The sequence below is a fragment of the Mesoplodon densirostris genome, chromosome 14 (assembly GCF_025265405.1).
Source record: "Mesoplodon densirostris isolate mMesDen1 chromosome 14, mMesDen1 primary haplotype, whole genome shotgun sequence".
Lineage (NCBI taxonomy): Eukaryota > Metazoa > Chordata > Mammalia > Artiodactyla > Ziphiidae > Mesoplodon > Mesoplodon densirostris.
In genome coordinates, this window is record NC_082674.1 from 70574210 (window position 1) to 70595278 (window position 21069).

At 49.9% G+C, this 21069-nt stretch overlaps 1 protein-coding gene across 4 annotated transcripts in view; it reads right to left on the reverse strand.

Annotated features, from left to right (window-relative positions):
• Positions 1 to 21069, reverse strand: part of NPAS2 (neuronal PAS domain protein 2) — a 192078-nt gene that overhangs the window by 3204 nt on the left and 167805 nt on the right. For all 4 annotated transcript variants that reach the window (XM_060117277.1, XM_060117278.1, XM_060117279.1 and 1 more), the window contains 7 exons: positions 19372 to 19513; positions 18706 to 18806; positions 15892 to 15981; positions 10623 to 10769; positions 4483 to 4680; positions 2466 to 2641; positions 2031 to 2123 (listed from right to left, as the gene is read on the reverse strand). In XM_060117277.1, the coding sequence (XP_059973260.1) occupies positions 2031 to 2123; positions 2466 to 2641; positions 4483 to 4680; positions 10623 to 10769; positions 15892 to 15981; positions 18706 to 18806; positions 19372 to 19513 (947 nt within the window). The remainder of the gene's footprint in view (positions 1 to 2030; positions 2124 to 2465; positions 2642 to 4482; positions 4681 to 10622; positions 10770 to 15891; positions 15982 to 18705; positions 18807 to 19371; positions 19514 to 21069) is intronic.

The following is a 21069-nucleotide window of genomic DNA, read 5'->3' on the forward strand; positions in this document are numbered from 1 at the left end:
GCTGCTGTGCAAAACAGTACGAAGTTTCCTCAGAAAATTAAACTTAGCATTACCATCCGATCCAGCAATTCCACTTCTGGGTATATGCCCCCAAAAAGTGAAGGTAGGAACTAAAACAGATATTTGTACATCCATGATCATAACAGCATTTTTTACAATAACCAAAAAGTGGAAGCAACCCAAGTGTCTGTCGATGGGTGATGGATAAACAAAACGTGCTCTATACAGACAGTGGACCATTAGTCAGCCTTAGAAAGGAAGGAAATTCTGTCACGTGCTACGACATGGGTGAGCCTTGAGGACATTATACTGAGTGAAATAAGCCCATCACAAGATACAAATACTGTACGATTCCACTTAGATGAGGTACCTAGAAGAGACAAGTTCATAGAGACAGAAGGCAGATGGGCGGGTGCCAGGCGCTGGGGGAAGAGCGAATGGGGAATTAGGCTTTAATGGGGACAGAGCTTCAGTTTCAGATGATGAAAAAGTTCTAAAGATGCAGTGGTGATGGCTGCACAACAATGTGCATGTACTTAATGCCACTGAACTGTACACTCAAAAATAGATAAAATGGTAAATTTCATGTTATGTAGAATATACTTTTTTTTTTTTTTTAAAGAAAGAGTAGTTAATGAAAACGGTCCAATAACAAGGGGAAGGCTGTTTGGGAAAGCTCTGGAGGACCCCAGACCCGGAACAGATATTCAAAGACACTACAGAGAAGTCCATTTAGCATTATATTTTTAGAAATGTTATATCTCTGTATGGGTCGTTGGTAACAGGCATTGGGGATTCCAAAATTCCCCTGAAGGGGCCTCTGTGTGTGGCAGGCAGACCCTGACCCGTCCTAGAAGATGGAGTGTTAGGTCACGCCTGGAAGAGAAGGTGGGGAAGGTATAAATTATTGGCTTGACCGAAAATGGCAGTTTTCCTCTAGAGTTCCCAGAGGAAAGAAATAACAGTTTTGCCTAGTTCACTGCATTTTAAGCATCTCTGGACAGCGATGTCACAAGACTCTTTTGTTTCCACTTATTTGGATCACTTGGAAAGAACAGTCAGAAACCAAAACCAACATTCCCCGCACCCCCTGCCTGATCGAGAGCATCACCAGAGAATCTGAAGGTGGCTTCCCCGCAGTGCCCAGCCCCTGCCCGCCTCTACCATCATAGGGTTTTCACGGATGTAGGTACAGGCCCCAACCCTCAGAAGACGCAGTAACCATCCAATGTTACTATTTTTGCTGGCTGAAGGAGGGCACAGGAGGAAGGAAGCGGAGGGGACGGTCCCAGGGGATGGCTGCAAGGCCCTCGCATGGGGCGCGGAGACCTCATCAGCTAGCGCTGTCCCCGGGAACTTCTGACACAAAATAAACCAGTGTTTTTACGACAATGGTGTCTGCTTCATTTCAAAGGGCTAGAAACTATTTTCCAGTAGCTTTTCAAGTATTCCCTCCTCTGTCTTCAGTAACCTCTGTCCCTAATAATTCAACGGCAAAGCAAAGCTGCTTCTTCAGGTCCCGAGGGTTGCAAGCAAAGAGCCCGGGGGAGAAGAGAGAGAGAAGCTTGCATGTCTGGGAGGGCAGGAGAGTCCCACATCTGCAGGGGGTTCCAGTCCCCGGCACGGCACCGGAACCACGGAGCAGGCGAGCTAGGTGTGCCCGTGGAATTTGCCAGCATCTGCCGGTCAGCTGGGGCTGCGGGAGTGCCCTCGGGAAGGCGGGGAAGGCTCCATTTACCTGGGATGTTACCACTTAGACCTGCAAAGATCGGAAGGTGGTGACAAACTTGACATATAACTAATAGTTTCCTTTGGGTCCTGTTCTCAGCATGGGATGCCGACACAGTTTTCTCTCCCGCCATGGGGAATGGGGAAAGAATAGCTGAGAGGAGGAGTCCTTTCGAAGGGTGTGGACCCTGCCTGTAGCGCCAGACTCACAAGGGGTGCAGCTGGTCCAGGCAGGTGAAACCCTGGCAGCCTGAGACCGCTCGGTGTGGCTCTCTTCCTCCCCCCGCCCCCGGGCCACCTACCTGACTTGCCGTCCAGGCCTGCTGACCTCTGAGGGCCGCCTCGCGTCGCAGGGCCCGGGCATCATGGGCTGGATGGGCTGACTCAGCAGCAGCCTTCGAGCAGAGGAAGAGATAAACGGGCAGCTTCGATCAGTGCCCACGCTGCAGGCCCACAGGCTGACCCAGCGCCTGCCCAGCTTGCCTGCGCCCTTTCTGGCTGACCCGGATCCCCACTGGGCCTGCTCCGTCCTCAGAGGATCCTTGAGGCAGCGGGTTGCTTCCTCTGGCCATCAAGACCCCAGCCCTGTCCTGCCGCTTCCTGAGCTGAGATCAGCTGCAGAGGCTTTAGAGGCTAAGGGTCTGAACTTTGCCTCCATCTCCAGCAGGAAGAAGACCAGAAATGAATGGTATAAAACTACATCTCAGTTATCTTTCCAACAAGGACAGTGTCCGCACCTGAGCTGCCGATCGTGGCTGAAGTCCGGGCTGGGCTGGCCCTGGCTGGCCTCCTGGGAGGTGGAAGCAGGCGTGGTCAGGCTCAGAGCCGGCGGGAGCACAGCAGAGGTGCCGCTGAACTGGGGTGTCAGGCTGTTCCCCTGCATCATCTGCGGGCTTCTCAATGGCTTTGGACCCTGGAGCAGCCATTGCAGCGAGAAAGGTAAACCTTCAAGTCAACTCAGGTATCACCTCCCCAGAACCTCTGTCTTTTACCCACTTTGGCCTTTGCACTCGCTTAGGACCCAATGACTATTGACTGAGTTGTGAACTTGTCTTTCCCGTTGGATTGTAAGCATCTCAAGGGTTCTTTAAATCCTTTGGGGCTAGGACAGTGCCGGGCTTGCGGCAGGCAAGCAACCAACGTGCATTGAACGGAACTAGGAACTACTTTCTGCTTCACAGATTCCACTCCCGACTTGTGGATCTCCTTGCTGACTCTCTAAGTCACCAGGCCCACCCCTGCCCCAGGGCCTTTGCACTTCCTCTACGTGGAATGCTCTTCTCCTTGATACCAGTATGCCTCCTTCTGATACCAGTATGCCTCCTTCTCTCACCGGCTCAGTTCCTTGCTCGCATATTACCTTCTCAGTGAATCTCCAGCCCCTTGCCCACCTTCCCCAGCCGTCTCACATCACCAATTGTCACACTGTTAATTGTCCCTTGTTTGTTTCTCTCTCTCCCCACTTGGATCAGAGATTTTTTTCCTTTTCTCTTTTGTTCACTGCAGCCCCTCAGTGCTCAGGACTTAGTGCCTGGCATGCATTTGTTGAGTGAAATTGTAAATGAATGAGGGAATGAGCTTGCATGTGCTTTTGCTTTTTGGGTTTTCCACTCTGTTTCACTAACACCATTAATATGATGGTACCGCCACATTCTCAGAGCTTTTACAAAATCTTTGAACATGGTGTAAATCCTACCTCAGTTTTTTTCTTCTCCAGAATGTTCTTGGCTAGTCTCATCCATTAATTTTCCTGTTAACCTTTAGAACCAAAAGGCTGCATTTTAAAGTAAAACCCTTAAATCTGGGTGAAGATGGAGGAACTCTCTTATACATAGACTTCTCCATATTTTATTGTACGTCAATGTTTATGTCCCAGAACCCCTGCTAGACTAGAAACTCCTTGGGGTCAAGGACAGCTCTCATTTATCTTTGTTCCCCTGGGAGCCCAGCAGATGTCACTGAATCCATGTGAATATAAGAGGCTTCAGGAGAGGCTGTATCCTGCCTTCCAAGCTGTGATCATCTGGAAACGAGGGCTCAGAACTTCTCGATTCCATTGGATTCAGTGCCATTGACTGATGGGTGACTCTGTCAGACTGCAAGGTCACTGGTGGCTTGTAGTAAGTGGTAATGGCTGTGAGGATGGGGCTCAACAGGGAATCTGGGGGACTGGGAGAAGCTTGGTGGCCCTGGGGAAAGGGATGGTGAATAGAAGTGGATAACTGTGCTCTCACACTGATAATGGCTAAAACCAGCAGTCGGTAATGGGCACCAAGGACATACATGTGGGGACGTGTGGCTTTCAGCGTGCATGTCTGGGATGGCCATATCCACCTCCAGCCCAGCTCAGGATCAGAGCTGAAAGTTTCAGCTGCATGATACCTCTTTTTTTTTTTTTAAATAAAGTTGTTCCTTTTATTTATTTATTTGTTCCCCCTGCACCACATGGCTTGCGGGATCTTAGTTCCCCGACCAGGGATCGAACCTGCACCCTCGGCAGTGAAAGAACGAAAGCATGGAGTACTAGCCATTGGACTGCCAGGGAATTCCCTGCATGATACCTTTAAGGTATTTTAACATACTGATAAAACAGAGAAGGAAACCAATAGAACTTGGGGCTTCCAAGTGACAAAATAAAGAAAAGAAAAACCCCACCATCATCATCCAGCTCCGGTCATAAGAGAAGTAGGTTTCTGGTTCACGAAGACTGGTCTGCGGGTGGCAAGGACTGAGTCTGGAGACGAGCACGTTTACCTGGGTTGATATCACACTCGAGTCTCTGAGCAGGTGCTGGCTTGTGACCTGGGCAGAGGCCATCTGCCCCAGAAGCTGAGGGCTGGCTGCGAGCGGGGGCTGGGGGCCTGGGCCCGACCTCTGCTGGAGCTGCTGCTGAGCCTCGGGCCGCTGGGCACTGCTAAAGCTCAGGGATACATCTGGCTGCTGCAGAAACATCTGGAAGCAGAAGCAAAATGCTTTTTAGGCTGGGATCACAGTGCCTTCACAGGCCTGCACCTTCTTTGTATGGCCTGTCCATGGCAAGATGGCAGCTTTCTCACTCTCTCTGACCTGCCTGGGGAGGTTCACCCACTGGACTGAGTGCCTGGGATGCCACCAGCAGAGTGCACGGCCCGGAGAGGGGAAGTGGGTCAGACGGATGCTGACCCTGCCCTCAAGAAGGTTCCGGTTGAACGACTGGGGTGCTAACAGTGTGAAAGATGCTGAGACCCAGATACGTCACTTGCTACGCTTGTTTAGTCTGGGTTGGCTTATCCATTTCTTATTAGAAGGAAAAACATCTTGTGAATGGAGGGAATGATGCAGTCATGGTGGCAGAGGGTTGGCTGACCAGCGGTGGGCGCATCATCCTGGCAGTAGGACCTGTGCCTGGTCTTGAACCTCTGACTGTGACCATGGTCTGTACCCATCCTACGATTAGCATCTTCCACCCCAGCTTCCAGCTGAGAGGGCACATCTGCTCTGGTTAATTAGTTGCCTCTGCATTCCCAGGAAAGCAAATAAATCCAAAGGGTAACATAACATCAAATCCATGTACTTTAAAATGATGTTTAAGAACACGTTTTGGGGCTTCCCTGGTGGCGCAGTGGTTGAGAGTCCGCCTGCCGATGCAGGGGACACGGGTTCGTGCCCCGGTCCGGGAAGATCCCACATGCTGCAGAGCGGCTGAGCCCGTGAGCCATGTCCGCTGAGCCTGTGCGTCCGGAGCCTGTGCTCCACAACGGGAGAGGCCACGACAGTGAGAGGCCCGCGTACCGCAAAAAGAAAAAAAAAAAAAAAAAGAATACGTTTTACAATCACCATGCTAATCTCTATTTGTTATCTAAGATGTCTCAGACAGTCAACAGGCTGCGATATATCAGCCTGGTTGTTTTAATGGAAAAGGTTTAAGAGAATTTGATCAAGTTTATAAAGAGTGTGTAAGTGGTTCTGAGAACCTTGATCCACCTCGTTTATAAGTTTGGTGTATTCAATTTAAAAGAATTCCTTAAGTGCCCACAAAGATTTTACTTCTTAGGTTTATAAGTCTGCCTTGTTAGGTACGTGAAATGTTTGAAAGGTTCAGATACATTAAATTTGTAAGTTAATGGCTTTAGTAGAGAATGTTGATTATTTACCATTTGTTAAATTTATAAACTGATTGAACGTGAACAAACACAAGTAAAAGCATTGCTATTTTCAGCCAAATCAGTAGATTTGGAAATAAAATATAATCTGTGAATTGATGCTAAAGGCTTAAGAAAAACAACTTCAGTAATTTCAATAATAATTTAAACCTAAGACCTGTAGCTAGCTCTTTTAACAAAAGCTCCTCTTGGGCATTAAAAACTGGTATTATCTGTATCAGATTCTTGACAAGCAGTGTTCCTCTCCATTTTAGGCCCTTAGCTTTGACGGCTAAGGGTCTCTCCTTCCGAGCATCTGGAGCTTTAACCCCGATTCCTGTACTCAGTGTAGCATAAACTCATACCCAGTATGGAACTGACATGCCGACATTTCCTGAGTGACAGAGTGGCTTTGGAACCAGCTGTGAAATCATGCCAGGCAGTTAGTTAGTTCAAGCATCCGCTCCGTAGGGGGTGTCAAGTCATCTCCCAGAGATCCGAGCGAGGCTCCCATCTGGTGCCCCTCCTGCCACACCACCAGGTCTCCCTACTTTCCTTCATACCCTACCCCCACCAGAAAAGCCTGCAGGTTTTTTTTTTTTTTTTTTTTTTTTTTTTTGTGGTACATGGGCCTCTCACTGTTGTGGCCTCTCCCGTTGCGGAGCACAAGCTCCAGACACGCAGGCTCAGCGGCCATGGCTCACGGGCCCAGCCGCTCTGCGGCATGTGGGATCTTCCCAGACCAGGGCACGAACCCGTGTCCCCTGCATCAGCAGTGGACTCTCAACCACTGCGCCACCAGGGAAGCCCAAGCCTGCAGTTTTGAATGAGGGCTCTCTGTCACTTTGGAAGTGAAGAAGAATGTTCTGGATCTTCATCCTCTCAGATCCAACACCCAAACCTTTAGGATTAATTCCTTATTCAATCTCAGCGACCTGGCTTGTTTAGAGCACACAGGGTAATTTACACTTCAGCAAAAACCCAATATTCAAACTAAATAACATGCATTTTTCTGGCGGGATACAATTTACCTTCTAATTAGAGTTCATATAAATGCAACCTTTATGCATGACAGGCAGTATAATCTAGCTTAAATCGGACAGACTTTAGTTCAAATTCCAACCCCACTATGTACTAGTGGTATGACCTTGGGCAATTTTCAAAACTTTTCGAAGTCACTGTTAGTTTCCTCACTAACAAAACAGTGACATTAACAGCACATACCTCATAAAAGATTAAATGGGATTTATGCTGAGGCATAGTACTAAGTGCTCAATAAATGTTAGATAATAACAATAATACTAAAATAAAAAAGGAGCTCCTTTTGTTCCTTTGCCTCTCTGGGCATATAAAAACTATCTGAGGAATGAATAGAATAAATAAATGAATCAACAGATAGATGACGCTTTTGCTCAAAGAAGGGAAACTGTTTATGCTTGTGTTATGGCAGAGATTGCTTGGTCTGCTACTCTGTCCCACTGATGTATGCTCTCTGAGGGCAGAAACCCCGTCCTGTGTGTCTCTGTATCCCCACAGTAACTAACCAAGGGCCTGGTACATACTGGGTGTCTGCCAGATGTGTGGACGGATGGAAGGATGGAGGGGTGGGTGGGTGGGTGTGTGGATGGATGGATGGATGGTGGATGGATAGAGGGATGGAAGGAAAGGTGGAAGGATGGACGGGTGGAAGGATGGATTAAAGAACCAATCAAAGGGGCTTCCCTGGTGGCGCAGTGGTTAAGAATCTGCCTGCCAATGCAAGGGACACAGTTTCGAGCCCTGGCCCGGGAAGATCCCACATGCCGCGGAGCAACTAAGCCCGTGCGCCATAACTACTGAGCCTGAGCTCTAGAGCCCGTGAGCCACAACGACTGAGCCCGCGTGCCACAACTACTGAAGTCCGCATGCCTAGAGCCCGTGCTCCGCAACAAGAGAAGCCACCGCAATGAGAAGCCCGTGCACCGCAACAAAGAGTAGCCCCCGCTCACCACAACTAGAGAAAGCCCACACACAGCAATGAAGACCCAACACAGCCAAGAAAGAAAGGAAGGAAGGAAGGAAGGAAGGAAGGAAGGAAGGAAGGAAGGAAGGAAAGAAAGAAAGAAAGAAAGAAAGAAAGAAAGAAAGAAAGAAAGAACCAAAGACACCATTGTCACAGGTGTCTTTCTCGGTATTTCTTTCAACCGCCAGTAGAGGGCGCGAATGCTCGCTCAAAAATAAATTAAGAAGCGGCCTCCCACGGACGCAAGGGGTGACAACTTTTCAACAGAACAGCTCTCTGTGTAGCGCCCTTCATGACCCCATCTAGGTGCAAACACAACACCCTGAGAACCTCTCCCTCATATCCCAATCTTTTTTGGAAAAAAAATCATACTTAGCAAGCATCTCAGGCACACGTAGTACAGTCTCAATGAAAGCTCCGAGCCAATGGACTAGGTAGCAAAGTCCGCTGAACTTGGGATAAAGGACTTGGGCGGGGGTGAGGGGCGAGGGGGATTGCTACTGGGTACACATTCCTGCCTCTGCTTTGGCGACAATAAAGGAGAATTTATAGCTTAGGAAGATGACTTCTTAACTAGGCTCTGGGGTCAGTTTTATAGAAAGCAAGAGAAAAACAGTTCCCTAATTCAAGTGGAAAAAGTCATTAGAGAAAAATACTTCTCATTTTCCAGAACAAACCAATCCTACGCTCACGTATGGTTTGTCATTGTTCTTATATGCTTAGCTTTACAAATACTTATTATTACCGAACATTTCAGAAGTACCGAAAACAGCTATTGTATAATGAAGTCCCATGTATCATCACTAGGCTTCAGCAATTATCAACGTTTTGCTCTTATTTAATCTATCCCCCGACTTGTCTTGGGGGGAGGAGTGGAGTAATTTTTACTTGCTTATCTTTTATGCTTGACTCATGTATTTTTTTTTTTAATGTCACATTTTGGCTAAACACTTCAGAACGTATTTCTTTAAATCCTTAGACTTGCAAAAATACACGAAGAAAGACTCCTTGAGAAATCGTTCCCTGGTTTGACTATCTGTGGATTTCCAAGTTCATTGGAAAATTCCACCGCAAAGATAAGGTCACAGGGAAGAAACCAGGAGAGGTACACGCAGGAGGCTTGGTTCCCACGTCATCCCTTACAAAGCTCAGGTGCTAGACGTTGGGGGTCAACAAAGTGCACTGTCAGGAGGAAGAAAAGCAATAACCCTTCATGTCAAGGACTGAAAGAGATAGCCCTGTGTCCCGGTTATTTAAGAGTTCAGCTTTAAAGTTGAAAATAGAAAAGTCCCGGCTGTGAGGCGGCTGTTTATCCGCCTACCTTGCTTTTAGCAGCTTCTCGCTCAGGGCCCCCTCCCTGTTAGTGTAAAAATTCCATTCAAGTAATTGGAGTCAGGAGTTCCAGCCATCGGACCCTGGATCAGTGAGAAAATAAGACTGCTGGGAACAGATAAGTAACAAGGGACTGACACCTTGATGACTCCATGCGTTTTCACCTAAATGCTGCAGTCTTGTCCCTAGGCAGTTTGGGGGTGTCGCTGAGGAGGTGGGCGGGGTGAAGGGCTGTATGCTGGGAGCACGGCTGTGGGCGGGGCTTGGTGCCCAGGGCTCTGCGCAGGCGCACCTGACTGGGCTACCCTGCCTTGAGGAGGGTAGGGGCCCCGCTGGACAGAGACGGCTGCTTGGGGTCCCTGAGCTTCTGGAGAGCCCTCCGGGAGCGCCTATGGGGGCCCAGGGAGGCAGGATGGCCGGCTGTAGGCGTCTCCAGGCTGCCTAACACCTCTGCACTATCCTGCTTTCATCTCCGCTCAGGGCTGCGCCCGTCGGGGTGTTATTGTGTCCACACGCAGGGCTGTGTGGATGCTGGGGCAGGGGGCAGCAGAGCCAGTGCTCCAGCCGTTTCCCCCAGGGGTGTCTTCTTCTTCCTTTTGTTTCCCCAGGTGGCTGCCAATGCTTACCTCTCTCAGGGCAGACTCCAAGGTTGGCTACATTTACAACCAAGGGCATGCACTTGGGAAGAAAAATAGTCTTGGACTAATTTAAGTGAAAATAATTTATCCTTGAAAGAGATCCAATACATAAAGTTTTTCCTCCAGAAAGAATCTCTCGAAAGGCTTCAAAGACGTGACATCTGGGGGTGGGGTGGGGTCACAGTTAAAAGCAGCTGCTGTCAGAGCATGTGGAATGATGCCCCAATCGCTATGCCGCAGTGGGGTGGCCCGGGGGTGCCAGGGTGCTGACCTCCAGCTCCCACCCCCTTTGTCGCTCCCCGCAGGGTTCAGGGGGCACAGCACAGACCATTTCCCATATCTCCCTGCATTCATGCTTTGGATGAGAGGGAAGAGCAGACCTGCTTCCATCTCTCTGTCAGCAGCCTGCGCTGGGTGCTCAGAAAGTAGTAACACACGTGCTGGGAGTTTAAAACCCCATAGGAGGGAGGCCAGCGTCCGGGCAGGGCGACCAACCACCAAACACGTGAAAGAAAGTGCATGTGATGCAGGAAACATGTGCCCAACGGAGTGAGGAGTGAGTGAAGAGGATGTCATGTGAATTTCAGGTCTGGCCTGGAGCTGGGGATGGAGGAGGTGGGATTCATTCCTCGCACTTCACTGGTGGAGGTTTCAATTTGTTTAGGAGGTAGGGCTCAGTAAGGCAGCACAGAGGGCTCTGGAGGAAGTCCTGCCTGCCCGCTGCAAGGGTGGATGCGGACACATCACAGAGCAGGGCGAGGACGGAGCTCAGCGCACCACCGGCCCAGGAGGGGGCATCACCTGCACGTTGGAGGCCTGGACCAGGCAGAGCTGCTCCTGGATCTTGTGGAGCTCTTCCTGCTGCCACCGGATGTTGGCCTGCAGGATCCTCGTCCTCTGCTCCAGCTGGTCTTTGATGGTCTGGAACATGCTGAGCTGGGCTGAAAACTTGAAGGCGGGGCCAAAACACAGAACCCGATGAAAGAGTTATTTCAGCCTTGCAGACAGATGTTGCTGCTGCTCTGAGCGGCCCTGCACTCTTTCACTTCTGGTCCTTTACCCACTCTCTGCAGCATCCCTGACCCACTGCTGCAATGAGTGACCCACTGCTGAGGAGCTCGCCAGGGAGCAGGGGTTCTGGTTGAGGGCTGGGTGGCCCAGGGCCCCCTGCCCACCCCCAACCCCACCCCCAACCCCCCGTGAGCTTTTCTTAGGCCCATGGGAACCTGCAGGTCTCATTGATTGCGCTGGAGTCTGGGAGGGCCACAGAATCGGGACATGATTTTGTAAGCAGTGCAGTGCTTCCAAACTCATATTCTAAATTCGGTTAGAGGGACAAATGGTTTTGGAGAGGAATGTCAAAAGCAGGGCATGAGAATTTGCAACATCATGGATGGACTTGGAGGGCATTATGCTAAGTGAAATAGGTCCATTAGCGAAAGACAAATACTGTATGAGATCATTTATATGTGCAATCTAAAAAATAAACTAGTGATTACAACAAAAAGGCAACAGACTCACAGATATAGGGAACAAACTAGTGGTTACCAGTGGGGGGAGGGAAAAGGGGAGGGGCAATGTAGGGGTAGGGGATTAAGTGGTATAAGCTATCATAGTATAACATAAATAAGCTACAATGATATATTGTGCAGCAAAGGCAATATAGCCAATATTTTATAATAACTATAAATAGAGTGTAACCTTTAAAAATTGTGAATCACTGTTGTACACCTGTAACTTATACAATATTGTTCAGCAACTATATCTCAAAAAAAAAAAAAAAAAGCAAGGCATCAGAGAGCCCCCTTCCCTTTTTTCTCTCATCTAGGGCATGACGATTTGCATGTGACAGCTTCACGTGCAATTTTGGATCCTATCATTATCCTAAAACTGATCCGGAGAGCAGGGCTCTTCTGGAACAATTCACAAACAGGCTTGGATTTTTTTTGGCTGCACCACGCGGCATGCGGGATCCTAGTTCTCTGACCAGGGGTTGAACCTGTGCCCCCCCTGCAGTGGAAGCATGAAGCCCCAACCACTGGACGGCCAGGGACTTCCCAAGCTTGGATCTGATGGTACTCTAAACCCTCCAGGGGCCATGGAAGCCTCATCACCCTCCCTCACGTCCCCAGGCTCACTTGCAGGCTGTCCCTACACTTCTTGGAAATCTGTGTGAAAAAGAGCTAAGGAGACGAACAGTACAATCGCCTTATGTGCACCCCGGGGGTACTGCTGGTGGAGGTGACCGTGCAGGAGCACCGACGTCTGCTGTGTGTAAGAGCCCAAGCGCCCCCTTCCTCCTGCCTTGTGACTCCTTCCTGGGACGGAGGCTGGCTTTAGGAAGATTTCCCAGGTGATCTCTGCCCTGTGTCACCTGTCTACCTTGACACAAGGTTCTTTCCTTGCAGGAAATGTGGAGGGGGGAGGTCATGAAATGGGAGGTGAAGCTGACACTCCCTGGGCTGCCCGCCCTGCTCTGGGCAATTTGGGGCTATCGGTGACTCCTGCTTATTGAGGAAAATGAGTCTGCTGGGCTGGGGCTTCTGTTCTTTATTTTGTCCCCTGCCACCCCCCCCGCCTTTTTTTTTTTTTAAGTGACTTAATCTGCATTCCCTCAATCTCTATCTCCGACAACCTCCTGAGTCTGTTTCTTGCCCGTTGTCTTTTGCAAACACCTCCAGAGATTGTCTCTTTTCTTTTGCCCTTTACCCTCCCATCCATGGAAACACAGGGAGCCTGGGAGAGGTTAGCATACAGGCAGGATAAACCGGAGGATGGAATCACACTGACTGCAGTTTTGGAGCAGCAGAATAATAGGAAAAAGAACCAGGAAGAATAATAGTGGCAGGTGCCACCACTTGTGGAGACCTACCCTTGCCAGGCCAGCAAAGCAGGACCCTGTACCTCCTTGCAACACACCCACACCACGCAGAGAGGTTGTGACTGGCTCCAGGTCCACAGCAAGGTGGGGGGCGGCCGCAGTGTGAACCCAGAGTCTCAGGAGGTGGGAGAGGCCAAGAAACTTTGCCAACGACAGCTCCCCATCCCCCAATTCCACCCCAATCAGAGCAGCTTTGACCTCAGACTTCACTGAAAAATCCTGCTGCTAAACATGGGCTTAAAAATACCTATATCAGACTACATCACAAAAGTCTCAATCAGAATCTCACTCATCAAAGCACCAGCTGGGGGGCTTCCCTGGTGGCGCAGTGGTTGAGAGTCCGCCTGCCGATGCAGGGGATGCGGGTTCGTGCCCCGGTCTGGGAAGATCCCACATGCCGTGGAGCGGCTGGGCCCGTGAGCCATGGCCGCTGAGCCTGCGTGTCCGGAGCCTGTGCTCCGCAACAGGAGAGGCCACAATAGTGAGAGGCCCATGTACCGCAAAAAAAAAAAAAAAAAAAAAGCACCAGCTGGGAATTTGAAAGAGAATTCGATTGAGAAAGAAAAGCTGTATCATGTATTCAATTAAAATAACAAAAGACAAAAGCATCTGTGCTGGGTTCTACGAAGTCGAGACAGTTCAGGCTGTGACATCCACATCCAGGGGTAGATGCACTGGGCTGTCCGTTGACTCCCAAGGGAAATAGTGAGGGGGCTGGTGGTTGGCAAGGTGCCAGCACCGAGCTTCATGAATGTTAGTTACTCTATTTATTTATTCTTATTTTCCCAAGGCATTCCAGGACACCCAAGCATGAGTCTCTTGTTATATTCTTGATTGTGGCCTTTTTGATAAAGAGATCTCCCCTAACTTAGAGACACATTAGTGACACTTTATGAAACCATCACTTAGCCAGATAACCGTTTCCCAGATTTTGGATTTTTTTTTCCCCCTTTCTCTCGATAGGGTACCACAGTGATAACATCAGTGAGGGGAAAGAGAGAAAATTGTAGAATCTCATTAGTTCACGTGAGTAGGTATGAGAAGAACTATCTGATTTGAAAGGCCAGCATTACACAAGAACGTCTTAAAGAATACGGTTACTGGGGCTTCCCTGATGGCGCAGTGGTTGAGAGTCCGCCTGCCAATACAGGGGACACGGGTTCGTGCCCCGGTCCGGGAGGATCCCATATGCTGCGGAGTGGCTGGGCCTGTGAGCCATGGCTGCTGAGCCTGCGCGTCCGGAGCCTGTGCTCCGCAACGGGAGAGGCCACAGCAGTGAGAGGCCCGCGTACCACACACAAAAAAAGAGTACGGTTACTGGTCATTGCAGCACTATATACAATAGCCAGGACATGGAAGCAACCTTAATGTCCATCAACAGAGGAATGGATAAAGAAGGTGTAGTACACATATACAATGGAATATTACTCATCCATAAAAAGAAATGAAATTGAGTTATTTGTAGTGAGGTGGATGGACCTAGAGTCTGTCATACAGAGTGAAGTCAGAAAGAGAAAAACAAATACCATATACTAATGCATATATGTGGAATCTAAAAATTGGTATAGATGATCTTACTTGCAAAGCAGAAATACAGACACAGACACAGAGCACAAACGTATGGATACCAAGGGGGAAGGGGGGTGTGGGATGAATTGGGAGATGGGGATTGGCATATATACACATATATATGTGTGTGTGTGTCTATATATATATATATATAGACACACACACACATATATGGGTACTATGTATAAAACAGAGTACTAATGAGAACCTACTGTATAGCACAGGGAACTCTACTCAATGCTCTGTGGTGACTTAAATGGGAAGGAAATCCAAAAAAGAGGGGATATATGGATACGTATAGCTGATTCACTTTGCTGTACAGTAGAAACTAACACAACATTGTAAAGCAACTGTACTCCAATAAAAAAATATGGTTATTATTAAGTATAATCTGCCTAAGAGACTAAGAACTGTTACTGTTAATTAAAATGAAGATCAATATATGAAAAACTAGAATTCCAAAGGGGCCTTTATCACACCATGACTTATTAGAATGCAAGACCCACAAGATGAAGGGATTCTCATTTCATGGGCCTTTGGACTGAAGAAGTTACTCACTTCATACCAAATGTGCCTTGGAAATTTGAAGAGAAAAAAAATTCTTTTTTTTCCTAATGAGGATGAATAGAGATCATTTGCATTAGTCGACTCTGGCTGGGTAGGTTTTATATCCCTACTTAAGCCAAACTCTGGCAAGGAACATGTGCTAGCAGTCCGTGTCTTTCTTATTCCAGGAAAACATGTGAGGCCACTGTTCGTGGGAAGGATGTATGTTCTGAAACAGTTTTCACCAGTGGTGACGGATCTGCACCAAGACAGACGTGCACACTTTGGCAAGTGTGTGGCCAGGGACACATCTTGGTGAACTGCCCCCCTGGGACCCCCTTGTGGCCAGAAAGGGGGCAAAGCTCAATATCTCATAAAGGAATGGAAATCAGAGGTCTGTGGCCTGTCAGCTCAACTGCCCTTGGACTTCCGTAGACAGAATATTTTCTTAGCGGTTCTATAAAAACACACGCCCTGCCGTGGCAGTTTCTCTGTTTATACGACCATCTCGCCCTTGAACTCCAAGTCCAAAAGCGAGGGCTGCGCCACAAGCATCTTTGCGTCCTCACACTCACTTCCTGACTGACCCAAACAGTAACTCGCTGAATGTTGTTGCAACATAGAAGGAATTACTCAGCCAAGCCCTGATCCTCTATTTAAAAAACGTGGTATTTATAATACTGGACTCAGAGCTTTTAAACTCTTGCAAAGTCTTCCCGTAACATGTGGCTTCCTTCAGACCTTTTCTAAAATATCGTGACCAATTAGGAGTCGTGAAAGATCAGAGGAACACGGAAAAGCGGCGGAGAGATGAAGAAAGATTGCTAAGAGGATTGAGAAACAGACGCCAGAGAAGATCAATGGGAGGATGGATGGAGATGAAGACGGGGGAGGGGCAACGTCCACAGCTCCACACGCCCCACCTGCACATGGGGGGAAACAGTCCCGTCTGGGGGGCCTTGGTGTGGAGCCTGTAGGTCAGCACCAGTGCACCCACACCCTCCAGAGGACCCCAGCATCCGGTCTCGGGGAAGTGCCGCCCTGGGTTTCCCCTGCCCTGAGTCCCAGACTCACCTGTGTCACGGGGGCAGGTGGGCTTTGCAAGATGGTCTGAGGCAGAAGCTGCTGTGTGATGTCACAGGACGCCGGGGCGGGCAGGGGAGCCTGGGGAAAGGAGAGGGGCCTTGCTGTCAAATGCAGCTTCTGGGCCGCTAGAGAAAGGACCGGGCGCTGTCTCTCAGCCAGCTGGGTTCTCTGGCCTCAAGGAGGCTCTTCTGCCCTAGAGTGGACAGCTTACTTCTGGAAGGCTTATGTTCCCCGGGAAAGGTGGGGTCGCATGTTGCTGCCCTCGCAGGGCACGGAGTCAGCAGTGACACGCGGTTGGTGAAGGGTGGGGGGCACTGGGGGCACTCGGGCCCCATGCCTTCCATCACGGTGTGCTCTGCAGAGCCGCTGCCACCGGCCGGAGCTGGGCATCTCCACCCCACCCTGCCTCGCCTCCTGTTCTAGGCTCCGTTCTTGGTGGATTTGGTTGCTCTTTTCCCAGATCAGTACTTTCTTAGTGGTGTTGTCCAGCAGAAAGACAACACCTTGGCCTTTGTGCTCAACACTAATGCAGATGGACAGGCCCCTGCACGTCTCTACCCGCTGACCGACCCAGGCAGTGAATGTGGCTGCAGTTTCGCCACACTCTGCCTGCAATCTGGTGGAGAGAGTCCGGCAAGGTCAGCTGAGTCCCAGCCTCTGTGCCCTGATCACTCAGGTGGGCAGGGGAGCAGGGGTGGGGTGGGACAATGTGTAGAAACAAGAAATGCAGCCCTCAGCTTCACGAGGCTCTTGAGAGCTTTAAAAAGAAAAGTAAAAAGCTTCTTCTGAAGTTATCCCAAAGCTGCCCCAGGCCCTGGGGACTACAAAAAGCAGCCCCAATGGAAAGCTGTCCCCAGAACAAGATCAGGAGCAGAGGCAGCAGGAGACCTGTTTTGAGTGAGAATCCCAGGGACTGGTTCTGGTTCCCCAGTTTTGTTCCCTTGCACAACTGGGACAGAACTGTCACCAACAGTGGCAGAGAGAGTTGCATGGACAGCCAATATCAGAAGAGCGGCCATCAGGGCTTCCCTGGTGGCGCAGTGGTTGAGAGTCCGCCTGCCGATGCAGGGGACACGGGTTCGTGCCCCGGTCCGGGATGATCCCACATGCTGCGGAGCGGCTGGGCCCGTGAGCCATGGCCGCTGAGCCTGTGCGTCTGGAGCCTGTGCTCCGCAACGGGAGAGGCCACAACAGCGAGAGGCCCGCGTACAGCAAAAAAAAAAAAAAAAAAAAAAAAAAAAAAGAGCAGCCATCATAGCTCACAAGCTCATCAAAAGGTGGCTGGAGACAAAGAAAGTGCTCTTTGTCATGTTCTGCTTGAAAATAAAACATGTTGCCCAAGCTTTTCAGCAGGGTGGGCATAATTTCCATGGTGACAGCAAGAAGGAAGGGGACACTTCACTCCCATCTTTAAAAGGTCAGTGAGGGATGAGTGGGAGGTACTTGGCCACTATGTGGATGTGGCCCCTAAAATCTGGGGACACTTCTCCCATTGAGAGCGAGGTCTGTGTCCCTCTCTGTGGGTGAGCTTGTGACTGCTTTACCCGAGAGGGATGGCAGAGGGGACACTGTGGGACTTTTAAGGCAAGGTCACAGAAAGCCACGCAGTTCCACCTGGCTCTCATGGAAGTCCCTCTCCAGATATTTCCTCTTGGAACCCAGGAGCATGCCGGGAGGATGGCATGGAGAGGCCCACGCAAGTCAACAAAGCATGCTCTGAGCTGGGCCCAGCCATCAGCCGGGGATGCAGACACACCGGGGATGTGGACCTCCCAGCCCTGATCTGGGAGGCTTCCGACACCAGGCAGCAAAGAGGAGTCACTCCCACTGTGCCTTTTCTGAATTCCTGACCCAGAATCCATGAACGTGGAAAATGACTGTTGCTTTCTTTCTTTTTCGTGTTTTTTAAACTTATTTATTTTATTTTTGGCTGCGTTGGGTCTTTGTTGCTGCGTGCGGGCTTTCTCTAGTTGCAGCGAGCAGGGGCTAGTCTTCTTTGCGGTGAGCGGGCTTCTCATTGCAGTGGCTTCTCTTGTTGCAGAGCACGGCCTCTAGGCACACAGGCTTCAGTAGTTGTGGCACGTGGGCTCGGTAGCTGTGGCTCACAGGCTCTAGAACACAGGCTCAGTAGTTGTGGCGCACGGGCTTAGCTGCTCCATGGTATGTGGGATCTTTCCAGACCAGGGCTCGAACCTGTGTCCCCTGCACTGGCAGGCGATTCTTAACCACTGCGGCACCAGGGAAGCCCCATGACTGTTGCTTTATGCCACTGAGTTTGGTGTGGTTTGTTCCATGGTGATGGATAATGGGAGTGTGGTAGGTACATTAGTGACTTTGCATCTAGCCAGCGTGCTTTCTAGGAGGCCACATGTTCCCTGATGTTCTGGAGAGGCCTGGCATATATGAGGGACACTGCCTGGTATATGCAGGGGGACCTTCTTGTTGACATCAAGCTTCTCAGACATTTGCACTGGAGTGAAATGGGACCTAAAATAGGAGGGTCCTAATCACGTACCCCCAGAGGCTCTGGGGGTGTAACCCCAAATTTGAAGTTTTGAGCTTTATCTTTAAAACTCTTTTGGATTTTGAATTCTATGGATATACATCCATGTTAATTTTGGAATAAAAATGTTTTAAATTTGTTGCCAATTAAACATCTTAACTTCCCACCCCCACTTGCCACCAGCGATCTCTAAGTACAGCTGGTACTCTGCGAAGATGCAGCACGCAGTCCTGTGGCCCTGCAGGCCCCTGCGATGCCATAGCACAGGCTGGGTGAAAAGTTTGGGGTCACTCACATACCGGCATCGTGGCTGCCTGGCTGAGCCCTAGCACGGGGAGCTCTTGAGCCGATCTTGGCAAAGCCGTGGTGCCAGCCTCTGCCCTCAGCTTGCCTGGAGTAGCTGCAAGAAACACATCACCTTTCAGACTTGCACACGCTTAACAGCTTTCTTATCAAAAGAGGGGAACAGTGACCACGGTGTGCATGAAACACGGGCCTGGGTGGAATCTGATAAAGGAAGCCCAGCGGAAGTGGAGGTGGTTTTGAGAACCACAGAGGCTCTGCCCGCCTCTGGCACCACCTGGGAGCAGGTGGATGACAGTAGAGCATCCACGAGCTTTATGTCCACCACATGGTTCAGCCAGCTGCCTGATCACACACCTCACCGGGTCTGCACGTCGCCTGCTTTATGTCGGCTGCATGTGCCAGTGGAGGAACCAGAGTGTGGAGCCGGGACGGGGGTTGTGGGGGGAAGAGACCAGTGGAGCCGGGGGCGGGGGGGGGTGGGGGGAGAGACCAGCGGGAGAGAAGGGAAGGCACAGGAACCGAATGGCAACTTCCGCTTCAGACCACGGACTGCCCTGCTTCTCCTCAAGTTTGGGGGCCCCTCGTGGGCCTCTCTGTATGCCCCCCACCACCCCAGCCCACCAGGCGCCCACCCCTTCCCTCCGCGGTGTCACACTCACAGGCGGGTTCGGACACAGCCGTGCGCGAGGATTTGTGGGAACTTCTTGAGGAGGCCGACGGTGAGTGGCTGGTGTTAAGGCCCGAGGTGCCCACGTCGAGGGCATTAAAGTGCTGCTGCGCTTCCAGGCTGGAGCCCTTGTGCTGAAACACACACACACACACACACACACACACACAGTTCCACATTTCAGCATCGAGATCATGGCAATGAATTAGGTGACTTCAGCTGTTCTCTAAATATTTAGGAAACTTTGAAGTGTATTGAGAGAAATACTGTAACAGTTTGGAGATAATTCCAAACACATTCGGGTGGACTATTTATACAGAGATGTAATCTAGCATCTTCGAGAGGCTGGTAGCCTGGAAGCAGTGTTTATTGTACTTTCTCGCCTTGTAGTTTGATAGTTTAGATTTTCATAAGGGATTTGGCATTTTGGTTTTTCCTTAAAATTGTCACCTCATGACCAGAATCTTGGCTTTCCCAGAAGCAGATGGAGAGGCCGGGTCTAGAAATAAGGTTGTTGGTGGTACTGGATTATTAATACTCCCATGAAACAAACGCCTTTGGACTCTTCGGGACACCATCTCCCCACTGTTTTTCCTCTGCAACCTCAGGGCCCCCGAGTGGAGAACAGGCAAAGGGCCAACAGTCTCCAGTTCTTGACCCCTGGATCCCCACTGATGCTGGGCCCCCAGGATGCCTCTGCCTTGAGCACAGAATGGTGAGAAAGCAGCTGTGACCTTCCAACCCTGAGGAACCATCTTTCCATCCTGCACTGGTGTAGGTGTCATAAGCCTAAGAAAACAGGGATTATAATGATTTTTAAGCTAAAGAAGAAACATACTGCTTACTCTCCTGGGCTAGGCCTCTACCTGGTCTCAGAAGGATGGTGAGATTCCTGGGCTGCTTGATGTCTCCTGGTCTCAGTCCTTAAATCTCTGTGTGTGACTCTACATGGCTGTTCTGTATCTTGAGTTGTGGCTCCAGTGAGGGTGGACACTGCGTGTGCCCGAGTACAGCTGAAATGATTGCTACGAGACCTATGGGCCTTTGTGCAAAACAGAAGGGCAGGATGTGCCTGGGTTTGCTGTGCTAAATGTCCATTTTGAGGTCCTGTTGCTTGGTCAGTGTCTCCCCCAGATCACACCCCTTACAGTGGGGTCCCTGGCCCATGGCTGTTGGCAAATTGCATGCTCCTGGTCAGCAGAGAAGTAAGTACAGGAAGTGAGAGTAGGAGCTGAGAAGCTTTTATAGCCGTTTGACACAGCCACACATCCCATCCAAGCAGGGCAATTTGCATTTTTAAAAAGCATCCATCGGTGACAGGTTTGAAATTAAAAAACCAAATGGTCCATTACCGCTGAGAGTTTGAAAAGCATGGTCCTGGAGCTTTTCCTTTAAAAGGGGCTTCTTAATCTGGCAGCCTGAGATTGTGTTTGTGTGCTTATACATAAGTGCAGGTTGATGAGAAGTTCCGCTGGGCTCTAATATTCCCAAAGGATCGGAAACCTCAATAATCAATATCCGACTGGATGATAGACACTGCCCGATCTTCAGCTGTGGTGTACGGTGTGCCTAACACCTGCCTATTAACAGCTTAATTCCACCCTTGGACATGATACATGATGCATTAATGGACAGAGCTGGGTAATAAACACATCCATAAGCGATGACAAGAGGTGTTGCCTCAGTGTGC